The 22,313-nt window shown below is 37.5% G+C and overlaps 1 protein-coding gene across 1 annotated transcript in view; it reads left to right on the top strand.

The window, feature by feature from the left end:
- SLC9A3 (solute carrier family 9 member A3) overlaps positions 1-21,749 on the top strand; it is a 52,954-nt gene extending 31,205 nt beyond the window's left edge. The window contains exons 3-16 of the mRNA XM_059815381.1: positions 1,913-2,073; positions 4,147-4,225; positions 5,049-5,226; positions 5,743-5,963; positions 7,174-7,376; positions 8,200-8,289; positions 10,200-10,270; positions 12,524-12,653; positions 16,040-16,155; positions 16,859-16,988; positions 17,521-17,697; positions 18,288-18,363; positions 20,037-20,150; positions 21,502-21,749. Coding sequence (XP_059671364.1) covers positions 1,913-2,073; positions 4,147-4,225; positions 5,049-5,226; positions 5,743-5,963; positions 7,174-7,376; positions 8,200-8,289; positions 10,200-10,270; positions 12,524-12,653; positions 16,040-16,155; positions 16,859-16,988; positions 17,521-17,697; positions 18,288-18,363; positions 20,037-20,150; positions 21,502-21,749 — 1,994 coding nt within the window. The remainder of the gene's footprint in view (positions 1-1,912; positions 2,074-4,146; positions 4,226-5,048; positions 5,227-5,742; positions 5,964-7,173; positions 7,377-8,199; positions 8,290-10,199; positions 10,271-12,523; positions 12,654-16,039; positions 16,156-16,858; positions 16,989-17,520; positions 17,698-18,287; positions 18,364-20,036; positions 20,151-21,501) is intronic.
- The last annotated feature ends 564 nt before the right edge of the window (positions 21,750-22,313 follow it).

Here is a 22,313-nt window from a genome sequence, read left to right as displayed (position 1 = left end):
TTATAATTGGTAACATATAAAAAAGATAAGCAATCTCAGTGAGCCAATTTATTTTAAAAGCTTACGTTCTATTGTACCCTGATACCTGATAGTTATTGTCATTGGGCTTGTTCCTTCCTTAAGCATGGCAGAGAAGGACAACATTTGATGGAACCATGACTTAGATTCAGGTTCAAGGCTGTTCTCAGAATTTTTGGCACAGACTTCAGCTCACTGCTTCAACCTCTCTCTCACACGAAAATGGATAGATTCAGTCCTCATTCGCAGCCCAGTATGTCCAAGAGCGAACAAGACTATTTCTCTTTTTGAAGAGATAAAGTAGTTATATGTCTGTGCAAACTATGAATTTCTGTTTTCAGGGCCTTACCAAGGTCCCTATAAACTGTATGGAAAACATTCTAGATGCTCTGATTGGCAGACAGCAGCTAAGAGAATATGTACTTCTGCAGCTCCCCCAGATTATTGGCCATTGTTGCTTACAACAGGGTGTTGTCTACTCCTGTCTCTGGCTGTCTGTGTAAGTGTCCTTCTCTTGAGTAAATATGCCCATGCCATTTTGTATCAAAAATAATTGGAATCTAGTTTCTGTTTCAATTACCTTCCAAGCACTAAACATTCTGGATTTGAAAAATTATCTTGTAAGAGCTCTTGCTAGAGGAGTGGCCATGTTGTTCTGGAAGTACCTTATAGGCAATATTGATCCTTTGGCTACGGCTACTGACTGTCATTGTCTGACACATGCTTCCAAATCATTTAATCAGATGGATTTCTCCCTCACCTGTAGATATCATGCCTGATACAACTGTCTATTAATTTTGAGCATGGGCCTCTGCACTGCGTTCTAATGAATGAACTCTCAACATATTCCTTCTTTGCTCTTCCTCATATAATTTTGGGCTTTATCACCTCTTAATGAACCTTGCTTCCTCCTCCATCCATTAATGAACACAAAATTTTCCTGTTCTCTACCCTTTCTAAAATCTGTTCCCCATAAAAAACAACTGGGATACCACTCATGGTTGCATGAAGAGGGTAAATTTTGCAAGATATTTAGGAAGCTGAGCAAAGTGATCTTTGTGGCTCTCCCTTTTCTGTTGCTGTTAAAACAATAGTGATGCTTGCCTCTGTCTGTTTGCATAACTGAACAAAATAACCTTAATAACTAAAAGAAGATTAAAAAAATTAAATAAATACCGGGTTACTTTGTCACCAGACTTTTGTAGTTCCAAAACTTTTGAAATCATTGCCAAACTTCCTAAGGGGCTACAACACAAACACGTTGAGGTACAGTTTAGTCCTTCATCTATTTTTATGGTCCACTTGTGGACAATTCAATAGCGGTCTCATGAATCATAATTTGGAACAAGTGGCTTAACTGCACCTATCAATGCATGTCTACTTCAACAAGGAGGCCACAAGTGGTATTTAACTGCACTGAGTGCAGTTAAGCCCCACTGTAGCAGTTCCTAGCGACCAAGAGTCAAATTTGGCCTGTGGCATGAAGTATTTTGGAACATTTACTTCAGGATTACTGGCATATTCCTCTTACCCTCTTGTCAGTTCTCAGTTATCCTGAGATAATTTACTCAAGTTAGATAAACCATACCACCCACAAATACAAAGCCAGTTTAGATCTAGAAATACTTATCTCAAGTGGCTTGCCATAAGAACAGGACTGTACTGCTCCCAGAATCAACTTTGATCCGCACGGGCCAATGCTGGATCCAACAAACCTTGTAGGATACAAGGTGACACAACGCAGAATTGTCAAGTAGTTTCTGTGCCATGTTTTCCAGTTGATGCCTTAGGATCCCTATTTTCAAGGATTTTGCATTATCTGTAATATTGGAGTCTGTCATTATTATAGATAATACAGAGCTGAATCTTCTTATACTTTGCTTTGTTTCTGAAGGCCAGCTGAAGAGTGGGCTGCTGGAGTTCCTCCTGTTCGGCAGCTTAATTGCTGCTGTGGATCCTGTAGCTGTTCTGGCAGTGTTTGAAGAAGTCCATGTCAACGAAGTTCTATTCATCATTGTTTTTGGAGAATCGCTTCTGAATGATGCTGTAACTGTAGTAAGTAAATTATATATCCCAAAGTCACCCAAACTCTAGAGGCTTTCTTCTGAAGTGTATCTTCCCCTTAAATGAAATACTGTATCATGTGTGTCTATCTGCTGATGGGCTAGTGTACTGTAGCTCGTGGTGTTCTCTGTCTTGGTTGCAAACACTGTACTGCAAAGATTAAATGTTTGGGCATGAAAGCTATTTGGAGCCTGTAAATCACATAAAAATATACAGTCCTGGGTTGGATGAGCATAAAAACATTCAAAATTAAGTTTCAGGTGTGTATGTTCTATCTGCCTTTGCTGTTCAATTAGGGCTTAATGACTTACTGAAATTAGTTCCAGGGATTTTAAGCCTGCCTTTGCTGTTGTTTTTTAATGCACATACTCTTTCCTGCATATTTCCATTATGCCGATAATTTATACGCATACCTCAGACATACAGACAATGAAAGACAGAATACTCATCAAAGTGCTTATGCCTGTTTCCTCTCTTTTACGTCGATCAGGTGTTTATCAAACAGATATATAACAAAAAGCCAAATTGGAAAAAATTGTGGGACATTTTAGAAAGTTTCTGGTTTGGTTTTTTTTTGGTAACATGTTGATTTCTGTTTTTTGGGGTTTTTTCATTTAGAAAGAAAGGAAAACTTAATAGACTTTAATAGACTTAAAACAATCGCAAATTTCTACTGATGTTTTTATTTTGATTGAAACACCTTTCCTTTTCACACAAAAAATTTCTCAGAATAAAAGAGTCAATAGTTCTGTAGTACAGTGCTAGTAGGCAGGGACCAGGAAGTCTGAAGGCAGAGAGACGCTATGCAAATGAGTTGCTATAGAGCTTCAATTTGCTTCTTGGATCATCTCCTATTACTGCTCCTGCAGATCTCCAAAGGAGGGTAAGAGATGTCCACCAGGCTCAGTGACTTAATTTTTTGCACCCAAGGCAGCAGGGCACTGCAAGGTCACTGACAGCAGCCTAGCTGCTCACATGAGTTTGAAAATGCCATTTAGGCCTTCCAGAGAAACCTAATTGCCTTTAGATAGTCTCATTAGTACTTTTGGGGTATTACCAGAAACAAATATTAAAATAACCCTTGATGAACTCAACTATCAACATCACTGGCATTCAGAAGGAAAGGAGATTTTGTTACTGTGAAATGAAATCAAACACTCACTCTACCAATAAAAGAAAGTTTGATTATTTGTTGAAGAAAATGCAGAAAAGAAGAGTGAGCACGATCAAGAGTCAGAGAGCATAGCCTATGAGAAAGTTTGAAACAACCGTAGTTCTTACCTTGAAAAAGGAAGGACATCAGGACAGAAGAAAGTGGATGATGTAGCATTCTTTAAAAGTAAATATGTAAAAGACTACTGTTACAGAATGAAGTAACCCATATGCCATGACTGGGGTAAATATGATAAGAATTAACAATCTTAGCTGCAACAAGGAAAGCGGACAAAGCCATAGTGAAGTTCTCCTCCATCACTGGAGGAATTAAGAATAGATTAGACAGGCATGTGTCAAGAATGATGCTCGTACAAACCTCCTTAGGCAGGGGTATGGATAAGATGAATTCTTTACTGTCAGCACTATCACTGTTAGCCAATTATTTTAAAAGCTTTAGTACAGTTATTATAGTTTATTCTCTTGTCTGTTCAACTTATTTTACCTATGCTCAACCTATTTCAATCCGGTATCTTGTTATTAGCATCTTATTATTATCTAATTAAGTATCTTATTTATCTTATACAGGCAATTAAATAAATCTGCCAAATACCTGGATTTTAGAGTGAGAAGTGCTTTAGAAAACACATCTAGGTGTAACAATGCTTCTTATAGATAGAAATCATATTGAAATAAGAAATGGAAAGTTGTTTTTAAAAAATCTTTGTTTCTTCTTGCTCCACTGCATTTTTTCCATTTTGAAAAATTAAAAAATCTGCAAAATCCTCTCCACACAGAATTTTCCTCAGTCATACGTACTTTCAGAATTAATAATGTTGGGGCTTATGATGAGATTATTTTAATAGGCTTAATTCAGGAGCAAATATTAAGTTAGTCTGCCTTTCTTTTCAGGTGCTGTACAATGTGTTTGAAACTTTTGTTAAAATGGGTCCAGAGAATGTGACGGGGATTGAATGTGTCAAAGGCATAGGTGCGTAGAATTGAATTCCGTATCACATCATTGATGTACATGTGCAGACTTTTGAACAAAATATCATTATTATGCTATCAGTAACTGTTATTTTTCAGCCCTTTCCCTTGTCACGCATATTGCCACACTCCTCTGGCATAGACGAATGTCTTAAGAAAATTAAGAAATGACTATTCCTGAATGTTTGGGAAACTTAATCAGATTTGTTTTCTTCTGAGGAGACTCAACAGATGTGGAGTTCAATTGTTAAGACCACCAAACCTGACAGCTCTACTTATTTTCTTTTTATTTTATAACATGTCCTTGGTTTCAGCCTATGCTCTCCCGGCATTCCAGGAAAGTTGAGATTGCCTATGGGCATTCTCACTCCTTATCACTGATTGCCATCAAGCAACGTTTGCCAGTGACTATCAAGAAATGTTATTTACCTAAAAATTTAGTCACTATTTACCATTCCAAGCATGACATGATACTACATTATCTTATGAATCAATGTTTTAACAGTGACTTTGGCATATTCTATAATATGCTTTTGGAAAAGCTTTTGTTTACAGAATGTGGGAAAAAAATTGTTCCAAGAAATGTAATGGGTTTTGAACAAGCCTAAAATGGTGAGTCTTACCAGAAAGCAACCTTGTTTTTTCTACAGAATTCTGCATTCACATACCAAGTGCTCAAAAGCAATTAATATTGTTGCATTTTATAAATAATTTTTGATGTGTCCTCCAAAATTGTCTCTGATTTGCTGGCCATACAATAGAAGAGAACTAGTTCAGACCATTGTATTTCTACTGTTTAAGCTGTATTTGGTTTTGTTTTTCAGTGTCATTCTTTGTGGTGAGCCTGGGTGGGACACTGGTTGGCATTTTCTTTGCATTCCTGCTCTCATTGGTCAGTCGTTTCACCAAGCATGTGAGGATCATTGAACCTGGATTTGTGTTTATCATTTCCTACCTATCCTACCTCACAGCAGAGATGTTTTCTCTTTCCGCTATCCTTGCGTAAGTCTCTTTTTATTACTGCCTGTGCAGGGGCTGAGAAGGGAATATGGTTTTTAAAAACATTGAAAAGAAAGACCTAAATTATGTAGAAAATGACACTCATGAAACTCATGAAATTTATGCTGAATATTACTATCTTCACACTGCAGTAGATTATAGTTCGCAAATAGTGTCATTCAAGACCTGAAAATCTTACTGTAAACAGATCATTAGTTTAAGATTATGTCTACTGTAAACAAAATTTAAAATTTTGCCTGTAAAGCAGTATGGTAATCTGAAGAGAATTAAGGTCTGTTACAACCTAATGAAATGCTGTCTTCTGATCTCTTGGGATCACCTCAGGATGAATGTTCAAGATATGCTTTTTACCTAGATTAGACTCCACAATGGCTCCTGAGGGTATTTTTTCTTAGGAATTAATGGTGGGGTTTTATCACTATGTGACAGACAGATGGAAATAATATTACATGTTACAACAAATATTTTCTGAATAATTGCTTCTTTTCTTTATTCTAGGATAACTTTCTGTGGCATCTGCTGTCAGAAATATGTCAAGGCTAACATATCTGAACAATCTTCTACAACTGTAAGATATACCATGAAAATGATGGCCAGTGGAGCAGAAACTATTATCTTCATGTTCCTGGGAATTTCAGCTGTAGATCCAGATATCTGGACTTGGAATACAGCTTTTATTCTGTTCACTCTGGTCTTCATCTCAGTATACAGAGTTATTGGTAAGGGAATGATCTTCTTCCTGTCCTTGCATTTTATTGTTGATGCAATCACATATTCTTTTGCCACCAAAAAAAAAACCAAACCAAAAAACCCCAAACCGAAGAATTTGGAGTTCTAGACTTGTTATTTTTAAAATATTCCATTTATTTTAGTTGAATTTATGGTTGGTTTTGGGTTAGGAGGGTAGATCTCTACAGTAAGCTTCATCATATGCTGAAAATATAGTAGGATTTCACTTTTGACAACGTGTGAGGATATGACTAGCCCAGTGGTTAACATGAATCACCCAGTGGCTAACCTTTGTTGCCCCAGCACACGGCATTGGCAAAATCTCCCAGTGAAATGGACTTTGTTCTTTAACTTGCAGCCTAACAAAAGATGTGAGTCCTGTCAGCCATCTCTTTCCTTCAGGTCTTTCAATTTGGTAATAAAGAGATTGTCTTAAGCTAATTTTATGGTTGACTTCAGGTTTGAGACACACAGTGATGTAAGACCATACATAGTTATACCACAGGTTCTCTGGCTTAAGAAATAATTCTCAGGAACTGGTGAAAAATTAGGTAAATAAGACTGTGGCAGGTAGGGATTACCTACTGTCAATTTACTGGGCTTATATAAGTTCGCAAACATTTCAAAATACTAATGACAATTTGCCCAGCTATGTAGTTCTACTATTTAATCACTGTTTTGTGACATAGCAAAGGGTATAAAATCGCAAAAAAGGCATAGAATGAAGTACTAGAGTGTAACACACTTCGTGATTTGGTGCATGTACTTACATCTGGGAATAAACTAAATGGGTTTATTTGCCTGTTTGTCTTGAACTAAATTAAAATAAAATGTAAGACATCTATCCAGCTGGCAGTTTTCCTAGACACTGTATTCTTATTCTATCCCAAGATTCCTGGGCTAAAGGAAGGGCCTAGCCCCATGTCCTCCTTTCTAAAGGAACCATTGTTCGGTTAGCCACCTTTCAGTAACCGCTGACGTGTGTGAGGTGTCACAGAAGCAGCTTCATCTAATTCCTTTGGCTAAACATACTGAGTGGGCCTGCCCTCCTTGGCAGTGTAGCAGTACAGAGGGAGAAGTAGGTGGTGTAGAGAATTTGTTTTGAAAGCAGACTGGTGGTACTGTTTCTGTTACACATGGTTGGGATATTGACGTTTCATAAGGGTATTTCTAGACATGCTGGCATTTTTTTTTTTATAGGTGTAGTTTTACAGACATGGATTCTTAACCACTACAGAATGGTCCAGTTGGAGATAATAGACCAGGTGGTGATGTCATATGGTGGACTACGTGGAGCGGTTGCTTTTGCTCTGGTTGTACTTCTGGATGATACAAAAGTGAATGATAAAAACCTGTTTGTCAGCACAACTATCATTGTTGTGTTTTTTACTGTTATTTTCCAGGTAATTCAACTTCTTAAGCATGCTTCTTGCAAGGAGAAGGAGTCCCCCCAAAGTACCAAATGCTTAAAGCATTTCTCAGCTGAAGGTTGCATATTGTTTCACTGAACTGAAAGCATAATTGAATTTGTAATTTTAGTAACAAAGATCCTATTTTATGTTTTGATATGGCACCACAAGGGACAAAACACAATTTCCTCTGTGCTAAAAAATGTTCAGTCTTAGCTGCTTGGTATTAATAGTGCTCAGGTTAATATCTGATTAAACATCCTTCACCTCATGTGAACAGCTATAGGGAACAGTCCTTTTTATGGGCAAATACAGTCATTAAGCTGATCTACCTGAGCCCAAGTCCTTGTTTTAAAATACAACAGTAAGCAGTGGGACAAGAAAATATTTAGCATCCAAAAAAGATAGCACTTTCTGGCTGAAAAAAACAACATTAATTTAAATTGAGATATATCAGTATATACCAGCTTGGAATTTTTTCTAAAATTTACTATAGAAGGTTTAATTGTGGTCACAAACTCCTGATATGTGCAGAAAATACCACAATCAATGGTATAGGAAACACTTTAACCCTTCCACTACCTTATTTTTCTTGTAGAAGTTATATATTTCCACTGGTTGGTGTCTTTTCAAACCTTTGTAACAGGAGCTGAGGGTACTGTGTTATTTAATCATCTGAAGGGGACAGAGACCAACCAAGGAAGTATGAGAAACACCACATAACATACAAAAATGCTCTATTTCTCTTTAACAATGACCAGCTGGAAGGAAGTCTAACATAATTCCTAAGTATTTGTTATCATGCTTCAATCCTTAGGGACTGACTATCAAGCCTTTGGTACAGTGGCTGAAAGTGAAGAAAAGTGAACACAGAGAGCCAAAACTGAATGAGAAACTTCATGGCAGAGTAAGATATTTTTAAACAAAACTACGATATCTTTTGGATTTTTACAGAGTGCCTTAAGAAAAAAAAAATATTAGAGAAAATTTCTTTTTGGAAGGGAGGGGAGAATCAAATTTCAAGTGCAAAACCCTTCAAATATTTCAAAAGTTATCTCTAGGCTGTAATTTGTCTTTGGGTTGAGTCCTGTGAGGGGATACTCAACTGAAGGTTCTGGTCTTTCACTTGAGAGTTCAATGGGGCTGACAGTACTGGGAAACAGCACGGCTGGAATATGCTTCTTTCTCTTCATCTAAAAGAGGAGAACATTTGATTAAAGATTGCTAGGGCAAAGCATGTGGAAGTAAGGGGTTTTTTTCTTCTTAAATATTGTTTATTTATGGTAAAGATAAGAAAGCAGGCTTTGTAGCTTGCATATTACATAGAAAGGTAGCCTGCTGCCCAGTGCAGATGTTAATTATATACTGAAATTCCAGATTAATGGTAATAGTTTTAGTTCAATGTGAATGCTGGGTCTGCCTGCATTTCTTTAACCTTTTTAAAAGATTTTGAAACATGATCTCTTCCAATTCAATTTTACACAACATTATAAAGTTTTTATTCAGTAAAAGAAAACATACATTTTCAATACAAATATAGGTTAAAGGATGGAAGACGGTAAGACATCTTTCATGGCCTTCTTTAATTCATAAACTTTTCAGATTTACACCGCTATTCTGCATTGAGCATTTTAACACATTCTTGAATGAGCTTCTAATCTTGTCCGTTTTCACATTGGGGGCTACCTGAAGTGAATTAACAACTTAGTGATGGACAGGGTTTGTTTCTGAGTAATTCTTTTACAGACTACTGAATAAATACATTATGCTTTTGTTATCCAGCAATTCAAATTTCCACTTCCATTCAAATATTTTACTATTTGAAAATCAGGATTCTTTCCCCAGGTGAACAAATACAGCCTGTCTACATTTATGGGATATACCTTTACATGTCAGTTAGTAGTGCAGGCCAAGCAGTAATGTTAATCCTAACACTTTGTAACGTTGTATGTACTGATTCACCACTTCCTAGAGTATTCTAGCAGATATTGTCTCAGGAGGCACAGCGCTCCCAGAACTGTATAAATTTCAGCCTTCTGAGGGAGGGAGCACTGTCTGTTCTCAGGGAGTAGGAGGGAGACAACTTACTTATAATATCATTTTCTCAACTTCCATGTCAGATATCTCCTGAGGCAGTAATTAATATTATATTCAGGAATAATCCGTATCACCATGTTGTTCTAAACCTAGCATGCTGTATATTCTGCAGTAATCACTCCAATGTTAGAGTGACATGTTAACAACCATGTACAGAAAAAGACCAAATTCCACCTGCAACTGCCTTGCTTTGAATCCGGAGTTACAAACCTCAGGATTTCTATCAATCATCCATCTAATATACCCAGTACGGGATTTTGCCCTAGATAGCGAAAGAATGGTGCCTGCTTCTACTCTGAGGGAAGTATGGATTCCTGAAATGTCTAAAAAGAAACACTAGGGAAATTTTTCAACTGATTTAATCACCAGCACTAATAGTGGCTGATGTACTTCATAGGCCAGAAATGGAGATGGTAAAATGAGTCGATAAACAGAGTCTTAAAACTGAATGTTAAAATGGGGGCTTAAGTACCTTCTTGCTGAGACCCTTGTAATTCAAGAATAGTTAGTGAATTTGTAAAGAACTGGTTACAAAGCTCAGGAACTTTGAAGAAAAGCATATAGTAGTTAGCATTTCTGTAAATGGGAAAAAAAAAATCTGCTTAGCAGCAATAAAATTATTCTGCATAGTCACCTGGTCTAGCCTGACATAAATTGAGCTATTTTCTAATTATGCCTTTTATTTCTGTAAAGATATTAATTCCACTTTCACTTTCCTAGGCCTTTGATCACATTCTTTCTGCTATAGAAGACATTTCTGGACAAATAGGACATAATTATCTGAGAGACAAGTAAGTAGTAACTCACTTGGAATGTTGAAATACTGCTAGGAAATCTTACCTGTAAATTATGACTTTTTAAGCCTGTGAGTTTAGGGACAGGAAGGATGTCAAATGTAGCTTGAAAGAGTATATACTGCAAATACTGGAAATACAGCAAATGTGAAAATAGTTTATTTTTGTCCCCTACAACTGGAATATTTTCTTTTTCTTCCGCAGTTCAGATTAGGCCTTTGCAAATGCCTCAGTTCATATCCAGGGATCAGCTTCTCTCAAGATTTGAGAACTGGCCATTTGCACAAGATTTAACCTAAAAGATTAATGTTGGCCCTTCTCTGTAATACTCCATTTCATGAATGTTATTTGTGTGTGGAGTAACTAAAAAAACCTCAACTATGACTGTGCTAGTTGTTTATCCTATTTCTACAAAGGATGTGTTCAACAGCTCTGAAAGTGATGGCAGAGGATGCTTTGAAATGACTTGGATAGTTTAAGCCTATTAGTTTGAAACCAACGATGAAAATTATGGATCATTTCCATCCCTCTCTGTTTATAGTTGATTCATCTTGAGAGAAGCAAAATTACTCAGCTGAAAGATATGGACACTGTTTTCTTTAAAGTACACGTGAAGAGTTGCCATTGTGATGGGCACACTTCCATAATCTGGATGAACAAATGTGAAGAAAGGACATTAAATCTGGACATCTTTAGGAAGGTTATTTAAAGTTAAGCAGTTCTCTCCCTGGAGTTAGGTCATTTCATAGGTGCAGACAGTCACAGTTCTGACCTGCCAATGTCCTGCTGACTCAACATGACAATTCCAATCCAAAAGCCATGTGGTTGTGTCAGCTTTCCGCAGAGCACTCCCCTAAGCCTTGCTGAGAAGCTGAGTATATTAGCCGAGGTTTAGCATTATGCTCATATAATTATACAACTCCTGGGCTGGAGCTAGATTGTATCTGAGCTCAAGCCAAATTGCTCACCTCTCTGTACCCAGTTATAGGGACAGTCTCCTTCATTTCCCTTTGCTCTTTTCTCATTTATGCAGGGAAGAATTTTCATGAGGCATCCCAAATAGAACATCCTCTTTCTTTTGGTCTAAATTTTTAGTTTACTTTTTGGGAATGAATTTCAGCAGGCTATAATACAGGGTAATACATCCCCAGTTTTGAAATACTGTCTTGAAGATGGAGCTAAATACTTTTAAAGTGGCAGATTAGAGTTTGACTTCTTAGATGTCAGAAAGTAATCTCCCTGAGTAACAAGAGAAGCAGTAGCTTAATGTAGATTCATGGTTGAGTGTGTGGTTTGATGACTAATGTATTTTGAATGAGACCACCTTTAGTCTGCTTCTTTTGGACTATACGTACATGAAAGTGCTGCTTCCTCAAAGAAATGGCAGCCACAGCATCCCCTCTGACGTGCTCAGGTGTGGCAGCCTGAATTAGAGACTGCTTGTCAGATGTTCCGGCTAGAGACGAGGAATAGTTATCAATTCTGTGAATAATGTTTAACAACAAAAAAGTTTCAACAGTCTCAATAAAATGTCATAAACTCAAAATAGCCGTTGGGCAAGATGGGTGAAGTTGCCTCATGCCCTTTAGAGAAAATCTTGAGGAAGGTAGATGAAAGTAAAGCAACCTTTATCTTCTGGAGCCTAAATACAAAATGGCAGATATCCTGCTATCCAACAAGCCTGGAAGTGTAAATCAGAGAAAATACACGTCACTTCTATCCCCCAGAGTACATCAATGGCATGAATAAGGCCCTCTGCAAGTGCTTTTGGAAGAGCACTGTTGTTGTGAACTCATTTTCTAGGCTGGCTGTTCTACAATACAGCTGGGGAAAAGCAGATTCCCTTCCAAAGGAGGAAAGAAAATTAAACTTTTAGAATGAAGCTATTAAATATAACAATGCGTAATCAGAAGTGGAAAAATAAGGTAGCATGATCTCCCAGAGTATAAAATGTCCTAGTGACTCTGAAATGGGATACTGTAATCATAGCACTCTTGCTGTTGTAGTAGTGTTTGGTAAGGGAACCTGTTAAATGCTTTGTGACAGCTGCATAACTCTGTAGCAGGCTTTTCCTTAACTTTCTTTAAATGCTAATTGAAAAGCTTCAAAACACAAATCCCTCACATTGCTATGATGTTCACCATTTTTTTAAAAGTGGTTAGCTCACAAAAATATCATTTATGCTAAACTAAAAATGCTGTGAAACTAAAATTGCTTGTTGCCATTAACACAGTTTGTTTAAATTATCAGGTGGTCCAATTTTGATAGGAAATTCCTCAGTAAAGTGCTGATGCGAAGATCTGCTCAAAAATCAAGAGACCAGATCCTTAATGTTTTCCATGAACTCAACTTGAAGGATGCAATTAGCTATGTGGCTGAGGTACTTATGAACACTTGTTGACATATTATAGCATCGTTTGGTTTTTGTTTTTTTTTTTATTTATAATATAATCTGAAGTTAGATATATTGCAGGAGATGTCTAAAAGAAAACTATTTTCATTTCTGCTCTGCTTTTTTTTTCTAAATGTGTTTTGAGTCTCATGTTTGAGTGGCTGTATTTCTCGGTATCGTGCCTGATCCCCAAGTATGAGTATATTGTACTTACATCACTGTACTTTTCTGTTGGATTTTACTGAATAACTTTGTTTCTCTATTCATTGCATGAAAAAATACTGTAATTCCAAAGGGATCAGGCAAAGTAGTGTCTTTCTAAATGTGACAACAGAATCTCGCTCCTGCAGAACAGTGGTTCTATGTGATGACAAATCTGATTTGAAGAAGCTCACTTCCAAACGATGTGGATATATGACCAAAGTAGTGGACTGCTATAATCTCATTCTGCCAGATCACAGTAATACAAAAAAACTGGGAAGGGTAACTTCAATTCAAAGGAATCATAACACCCACACTTCAAAAATTAGGGTTAAAGTGATAAACAACAGATATCAAATGCAATCATAGAATTGTGAAGTTAGAGAAACTTAAGACTTGCAACAGGAGAAATTTTTAAAGTTACAGAATGGAAGAAAGTTACTGGCCTTTTGCAGGAGTACCATTCCCAGACTGGAGCAATGTTAACAGATTGTGTAAGAGTTCCTAATCTTCTTCACTATGAAACTGGCCTCCTTAGTTCAAATCACCACAAATGTGCAGTATGCATACGGTGTAGAGGATAGTTTTAAATGGAATATTTTAAACAGTAATCTTTGAAGTGATGATCTATCTATGTCCGTAATCTCCCGGTGAACTCATTTTCACAGCTAAGTGATATACCAGTTAATTTCTTTAATTAAAATAAACACTATTGCTATGACTGATACTACTACTAATAACTGGTTACTATGACTGGTGCTACTCCTACTCTTTTCTTTTTTTGAAAATGATCTACAGCCAGGCATACTTCTCCCAGTGAAACATGGAATTTCAAAGATCAAATTCATAAAATAAGATAAAATTCAGAAATGATGTTAGTGTGAAAAAGAGGCAGTGGTTCACAAGATAAGCAAATACTTTTGAGATTTGGTAAACTATCCATTCAGTTTTCAGACCATGTGAGCTCAAGAAGTAATTTTCTTTCTCGTGGTGCTTTCTGGGTCACACCTCGGAGGAAGAAAGTTAGATCATAGAATCATAGAATGGTTTGGGTTGGAAGGGACCTTAAAGATCACCTAGTTCCAACCCCCCTGGCATGGGCAGAGACACCTTCCACTAGACCAGGTTGCTCAAAGCCCTGTCCAACCTGGCCTTGAACACCTCCAGGGATGGGGCATCCCTCATAACAACTTTGATGTTGATGAGCATGAGACTCATGTTCAGATTCACTGCAGAATCTGTTCAGTATATTCACTACAGTATTTTTTCTCTTTAACAGATGCAAAGGGCTCTATAGATCACTAAGCCATGCAGATTTAGCCCCGGAATCCTTACCCAATAATGTCTTGAATCCCATCTAGTAATGTCAGATTAAGTTAGATTATTCATTTTTTAGGAGAGTTACCTTTTTCATTATACCTTAGTACAGTTCATAGCACAAGTAAACTGACTTTTGCTACCCTAGTCCAAATACTATTTGTGTATACTGTGTCTTGCAGCCAATTCTATTGGCAAATGTCTACTGATCTTATAACAATAGACAAAGATATTAGAAGTTCTCCAGGTTCTACAAAAGATTTGCAACATGGTTTCTTCCACTGGAAATTGGTTATGTTAATATGCCTGATTAGTCATGAGTTGTCAATCCTAAAGTCATTCCACCTGTCTCATGTAAATATTGGCTTCAGTGATACACTGCTTTAACAACTTTCCCTTGACTTCTGAAATGTATCTTTGAGCAAAATATCTGTGAATTACAAGCTGACATTGAAATTGAAGCCATTTCTTCCAGGAGGAGTAAAGATCTGCCTCCCCCAGCTACGCGCTTTCTTCTCACTTGCACTATTTTATAATTTTTTCTTTCTTCAGCTCTGCTGTTATGCTGCATCTGTACAATAAACAAGAGCTTGTGAGAGTTCAGTCTGAACCTAAATAAATTCCTTGCAGTTGAGAGGGGAGAGGCTAAGGCAGGCAAAATGAAAATAATCCAGAGCAAGTGAATAGAAGCGACTCAAAATACTTACAGTTCATAACTTCTTCTGGTTAAAATTCCTCCATTGATGATACGGTATGATGTATGTATGAAACATTAAACTTGATTTGAAAAGAAAGTCAGATGCACTTAAGAAAATGGACAGGATGATGCTGACCCAGAATTTACTTTTTTTTCTCTAAGTTTTCTGCCTACAGAGGCCAGAGCGTACTTCTTAATGCCACTGATCTGATCCAACGCATACTACTGTAATGTGTATGTGGGCTACCACAAACATTTGTTTGATTTGCTTTATGAATATAAAAATGTTAAGGGGACACAATACAGTTAAAGTTGGAGAAATGTAGATAAAATCTCTTTCAATATTCTGCAAGGGAGACTTTTTTCTTGGTGTATTCTTTATTACAGTTTAAAATGTAGAGACCTGGTATGTGATTTCACTTTGCTGTGATTCAAAAGCATAGATCGGTTCAGCCTCTGTAACCACGATGTCACTCACAGCTCCCTTTCACCTAAACTAAGACATTAAGCAAGCACCAGGGAAAACTCTGAAGACATAAATCCGAGCTTTTCCAGCAATTCACTTCTGTGACTCTAGTTTTAGAACTGAAAGCAAATCTCATCTCTTCAGTATCTCATCTCTTCGTGCCATAACCTCTTTCAAATAGTCTTGTAGACTTCTACCACCACTTAACATTTGCTGCTTCCGGTCTGGTAGAGAACAAAAAACTTACTGTGATATCTTCAAAAACGCTACTTTTAGTGCAGTGATAAGTCGAGTCATAAAAATCTGCATAGATATCCCTACATACTTGGTTTGCAATGTGGTACAGAGTAAAAGGTCCATCCTTGAAAGGGTCTGTGAAAAGAGCTAGACTGCAAAAGTGCAAGGATATAATTCGCAAATAGACTGAGGCCTAAGAAATCACTCACCTCCTCAAAATCAATTTACAAGAGTGGAATAGTTTTCCTCCTAGCTTTGTTCATTGGGATAACATCACTCAACGTAAAGAAACCATAAACCCAAAAAATGGTTTGTGTTCATTGCCTAAATACAACTTCTCCCTTGCTTCTTGTGCCATTTGCATACAGCAGCCTCACAAATTATGTGCATTTTCTGACATACATTTTGCCCTAGCTGTTTACAGCTGAAATATGTCTTGTTTCTTTCTGTGGCCAGGGAGAACGTAGAGGTTCCTTGGCATTTATACGTTCTCCAAGTACAGACAACATGGTAAATGTGGATTTCAGCACACCACGCCCAAGCACTGTGGAAAGCTCTGTCTCTTATTTACTGTAAGTAATGTGGACTGATTGGGGGGGGGGGGTGGTTTGTGGGGTTTTTTTGTTATATGTGAGGAAATGGAAAGAGTGTTATAAATTTTGAAAAATGCAAACTACAGGGGCTTCATTCACTGCTTTTTTGAACTTCAGTTAATCTTTTCTCCCCCATAAAATGGGTATACATACAGTTATGTATGGTCGGACTTGATGATTTTACACATCTTTTCCAACCTTAATGATTCTGTGATTCTGTGATTATATTGTTGCATTTCACACGCAAACACATTTTTGCAGTAAAGGCTGGTAAGACAAAGCAGACATCCACATTAGAGTTGTTTCATGTGCCTTTTGCTCACCAACTGCTATAGACAGCGCTGGATGTCATTTTTGTGTCTGCTCCAGAAAAAGTCAGGAGAGAGGCAAGGAAAAAAATTGCCCCTTCCTTAACTCTTTCATGATTTTTTCACTGAACAGACCGTGTGTCATGTAAACTGAGAAATTAATGCTGCACCCACCTGAAAGACAAAAAACAATAATCTTTTCACATTTCCCTTTAGGTATTTGCTCACTCATTTTCATTTAGCTGATTTTGTCCTTTCCTTTTTTTATTTAAACTTCATTTCTCCCCCTCATTCCCCATTTTCCTGTTTTTCCTTCCTCTTTCAGCAATTGCTGATTTTTAAAACTGCTGTTTGTATATTGTATTCTTCTTCAGGAGAGAAAAAGCTGGACCAGTTTGCCTTGACATGCAAGCTTTAGAGCAGAGGCGGAAAAGTATCCGGGACACAGAAGACACGGTCGCTCATCACACCCTACAACAGTACCTGTACAAACCCAGGCAGGAGGTGAGAGCAGAAGGCTAGCATTGGACTGTTTTCCAATCTAAAACTCGGAGACATTAGGAACCAAAACTTGGGATTGAAACTCAAAAGGAAAGAACCCATCTGCAAAATCCACACCCTTGAGGAAGATAGGCTTTTTGGTTATATTCTTTCTCATTTATGAACATGCCTCTTTAACAGCGCTAGTGCCTTTGACTTCACTGGAGCCAGTGGAATGCAGAACTGGGTCCAACATGGGTTCTGAAGCAGGATTAAATGGAGTGTATCAACTAAAGTGATTCAGACACTTACAGGGAGAGGCTTCCTTTGAATGACAGTCACACTTATGTACTTAAAATTCCTGGACTTATACCTGTTTCATGGTGAAGAAAGAGAAAGGAAAATAGGAGTTGCATTAATGCCTTCGGACTAGTCTTTGGTTCATTCTTTTTTATGGCATTGTTTACATTTGCATGACACTGATTGAATGCGTTGATTCAGGGCTTCCAACTGTATTTCTAAATAAATGAATATTGTCTTCTTATCCTGACCGCAGCACAAACACCTGTACAGTCGACATGAGATCATGCACAGTGAAGATGAGAAACAAGACAAGGAGATTTTCCATAGGACAATGAGGAAGCGTTTAGAATCTTTCAAGAGTACCAAACTAGGAATAAACCATTCCAAGAAGCTCAACAAAATCCACAAGCGAGACCGTGGCCAAAAAAGGGTAAAATACTTTCACAAGGACCCAGATGTAGCCACCTACAACCTTATACCACCTTATACAACCTAAGGGGTGGGGAGGGCAGGGAGGACTCTGAAGGGTCCTATGTCCTACATTTATCTCTGTCCTATAGACCTTCATGAACTTAAAGGGCCTAAGCAAGAAGAATTAAACCATGAGATAACTCAAGGGGCATCTTCTCACATGCTGCTTTTCTCTATGCTTTGGGACCCTTCTTCTGGGCGAGAGATTTTTGATCACTTCAAAAACAACAGACCTTGAGCCATGCTACAATACTGTGAGGACATGTTGCAGTGTAGATGTAGCAGGGTAGCACTACAGCATAGAGCGTTCCACAAAATTTGCATGAAACTAAGAGGGAACATACAGTGTACAAAGAGCCAAAGTTCCTTTCTTTTCCTGCAGTGAGTACAAGTGTAGGGGGGAAGCTAATGACATCCATATTGAGCCTCAAGCAAAGATTACAACAGATTTCAGGGTTATGCTGCTGAACTCGTGATTTCAAAGGATGTCACTGCCATTGCTATCTGATGATGGTAGCGTTTTTGGTAACTTTGTTTGTTTTCTTTCAGCGAAACAGCAGTGTCATACCAAATGGAAAAATACCTTCAGAAAATCCAGTACAAGATTTTACTTTGAAGGAAAAAGGTAAAAAGACTCTTAGACCAGTTTCATTAACTGCATTTTACCAGCTACATTGTTTGTAAAGCATCATTGAAATATTTTGTGGTATGCAACAGCGAAGCTGGTATTAAAAAGGGACTTCTAGTCATCATTCAGAACTCAGAGCAGGGATCTGCTCCATGCTTAAATGCAGTGTCTCGATGACTCAGAAGTGTTTTTCTAGGCAGCTGGATGACAAACCAAATTTTAATTGGCCTTCTTACTCACATTTTTAAAATATCACATTTAAATTTTGAAAACCAAACAATGCAGTGGCTACAACGGGGTTGAACGTTCAGCTTCCTTTTGGATAAGCTGCACAGAGCAACTTTTGCTAACATTCTTCTTTTTCGTGACAGCAGGATATGTCTGCCCAGTATGCCATGCCATATCAAATTCAGTAGCTGAGATGACGTTCTGATCTGAGTTGAGGTCCACTTGTTTAGAAGGGTCTGAATCCGAGTCGACACTAAGCAAGCGCGTTAGAACTCAAGGAGAGTGTAGCTTTGAAAGGAACGTATAGTCAGAGACCAGTTTCAGCACTGATTCACACTTCATGCACAAATCTAGCACACAAGTCAACACTGAAAGTGTAATCTGAAGCTGACTGGCCTAGGGAGCACCCCTAGCAAAGTAGGTTTTGCATGTAAAGCCCCAGATTCTTTCATCTCATGTTTTAGCCATCTTTTGGCATTGGTGTCAGTCATAGCAAGATGTGATGGATGTTGATATGTTTGTTATATAATTATAAAATAGTATGTGTCACTTAAAAACTGAAACGTGGTTTAAAAGCCACTGAACTAACTCTTATTTGTGTTCTTTCCTCTGCTCATGCATGCAACCCCTTGATCTCAAAGAGAATTGAAGTAGAGAGGGATTCATCTTTTCTCAATAGTGCCAAGCAAAGATATTTTTCTGAGCATTATTTTTCTTTGACTGACAAGGGCAATGCAGGCTGGCTGAATAAGTGTAATATTCTAGAACCATTTTGCATGGAAAGAGCTTTCCGAATACTTCTAAGTAGGCCATTCAATACTGTCTTGTTAAAGAACACAGTGTATAGATGTCATCCTCTACTTAAAAAAAAAAAGCTTTATTGGAAGATAATCTTAACAAGTGGTTTAGCAGCTGTTGTAAAAGTGATTCCACTGCAGTAAAAGTAGCAATGACCTCACCAGATTTGAAGTCAGTCAGGATACTAATGCTGACCTCTGTCAAATGATGAAAATGCAGTGACTTGTTATTGTAACTGGACGGCATTTGTCAACACGTGAGCATTTAAGACACAAAACACAGCAGCAGCAGTGCTGCCATGTCATAGGTTGGTTTGTTTCAGTCCCAGGAAAGCAAACAATTCCGTTAGCCAAATGCTTAGCCAGAATGTGAAATCTCTCTATCATAGCACCAGATAATAATGCAAGCCAGAAACCTGTGTTGAGTTTCTTGACGTGATTGGTATCCAAGCTGCAAACTCTACATACATTCACATTTGCATTTCAGTGCTAAAACTGTTGATTAAATTTTGCCCTTATCTAGATCCTTGTTAAAGATGTATCTTTGATAACTATGCCAGCATCAAACCAGCATGAAATAGCATTTTCTATCAGAACTGATACAAATCTCTAATCAAATTGGACTTTGTTTTTTTTTTTTTCCAGATGTGGAGTTTTCTGAATCAGAAGAAAATAATGATTATGAAACTTTGCATCTAGGCAAAGGAGTTGATTTCCTGGCTAATGTGACGAAGCAAAATTTCACAGATACTCCTACTGGTAAAAATATTAATTACCTACAGAGGTTTTTTTTCTCACATGTTAAAAAAAATACTAGAAATGCTGCTTGATTTAGCCTGTATTTTTTGTTTTGTCTTGATTTGACGTGTTCTATTAGAAAATATATTAATGTTAACAGATAACAAGTTTTGGATATCTAGAGGTATGGAGAGCGTCAAATTTGCTACTGGTAGAAGTTGTGAGCATGACTGCCTAAACCAGAACTAAACCCACCAATTATTTCTAGCAACAGAAAATGTTATTTTAGCATTGTCCTAGCTCACAAGACCAGTCAATACTAGTCCTTTGGAACTGTTTTCTACTTGCAATTGAAGCACTTTGTTGTGATAAATTCCATGCTTCTTCTTTCACACAGGATTTCTCCTCTTAAATTCACAGCTCCCTCAGATCCTTACAGGCTCACAGAAGTCACTGAAAAGGGCAGATTTGCAGCATTCCCGGAGCATTCATTGAATTTGATTTCCAGCCCTGAAAGGCTCCAAAATACCAGACTGAAAGTGTGTCACTATATATAACAAATTATATTATATGATTTACACAGTTTTAAAATCTAGTATTTCTCTTTAGCACTTTTGTGCTTGAATTTTCAGCATGCCACTGTGTGCTTCATATGTAACATGGTGTATACAGTGAAGAAAAATACTTGTGTCTGTACTCTTTTGGCAGACATGCTGAGACAGCCTTTTCACTGTTCCATGACAAATTCTATGTTTTGAGAATGTGTAAAGTCGTCCAGAAATCAATCCAGAAATAAGTGGGTGGCAAGGTGCAGACCTAGACTCATTTTTTAGATTTCTTTTTCTGTTCAAACACTACAAACTTAATATCTATATTAAAAGGCTCCTGTAACTTACTTTTGACTGTTCTGTGGCCTTCTCTAGCTCCCTTACACACATCTCATTCCTTTATGGAGTTGTGCAGTTTATGCCTTTGCAGTTTTTTTCCATCTTTTGTTTCTTTTTTATGGGTTTGATTTGAATTTTCTGCAGTTGTTTTATATTGTGCTTTATTTTGCTTAAAATTTGCTGACTGATTTCTTCTTTTATTGATTTTATTTTTTGTCTCCAGATATCCCAAACATAACTGCATATTGGATATAATGTCAAATTTTTCTCTTTAATAGAAATCCAAAATGACTAGCAATAACCAAGGTAGAAAGAGCAACCTATGTGTGTATAATGGTCTGTGTATTGCCCTAGTCACACCTATACCAGTGTGTGTCGGTCTATTTTTTTCCCACTATAGCCATTCTCTGTTTACCAAGTATCTTGCTGTATTACCAAGAAATTATTTTGATTAATTGTATTTGTCACTCATGAACTTTTTTTAGGAATTGATAACCCAGTATTTTCAGCTGATGATGATCAAAGCATCTACATGAAGTTCTCACCATGGTTATCTAGTGAAGATACTGTGGTACCATCACAAAGGGCCCGAGTGCAGATCCCATATTCTCCAAACAACTTCAGACGGCTCACTCCATTCCGGCTCAGCAATAAATCAATAGATTCCTTCCTGCTAGCAGACGGCCCAGAGGACCGACCCAGATCTTTTCTCCCAGAATCAACACATATGTAATATTTTAAAGGATATTATCACCTTTATTTTTAATCAGCTTTCCTATCAACCCTGACTACTGACAAGTAAACTTACCTTTCTGGTTTTTCTTCTCCCAGAACATCTCTTTCCTTCCTGTTTTCTTCGTACAACTAAACATTTTCTATTTTCTTCCAGCTTGAATAACAAAACACCTTTCTATTTTCCTTCTGCAGAAGAGCTGTCCAACTATTTGGGGTCCAATGCCTTGCTATTTTTATGGCAGCTAAGGGTCCCACTCTTTGTTTTGGCTTGAGTACTTTAAATGCCAAGAAAATAGCATTCCAAATACCAGAATATTGTGCATGCATTTTCAAGAGATTCCAGGTTTCTTGGTTAGTCAGTTCTAGACGATAAAATTTGTACCTGAATTCCCTAACAGGAATCAGCTAATTCTGATTCAACCCCCTTAAACAGTGATTGGTCTTTTCAAGTAACCCTGTTGCTACTGTCTGCAGATGTAAGCAAAGTAGTCTGAAGCCCCACAAAGACAATCCAGTTGCTGATGCCAAAGGATATGGTTTGCCCATAAGAGGTCAGATGAGT

This window comes from Gavia stellata, chromosome 3 (assembly GCF_030936135.1).
Source record: "Gavia stellata isolate bGavSte3 chromosome 3, bGavSte3.hap2, whole genome shotgun sequence".
Lineage (NCBI taxonomy): Eukaryota > Metazoa > Chordata > Aves > Gaviiformes > Gaviidae > Gavia > Gavia stellata.
Note: the sequence above shows the minus strand (reverse complement) of the source record. Positions and strands in the feature narration are given on the sequence as shown.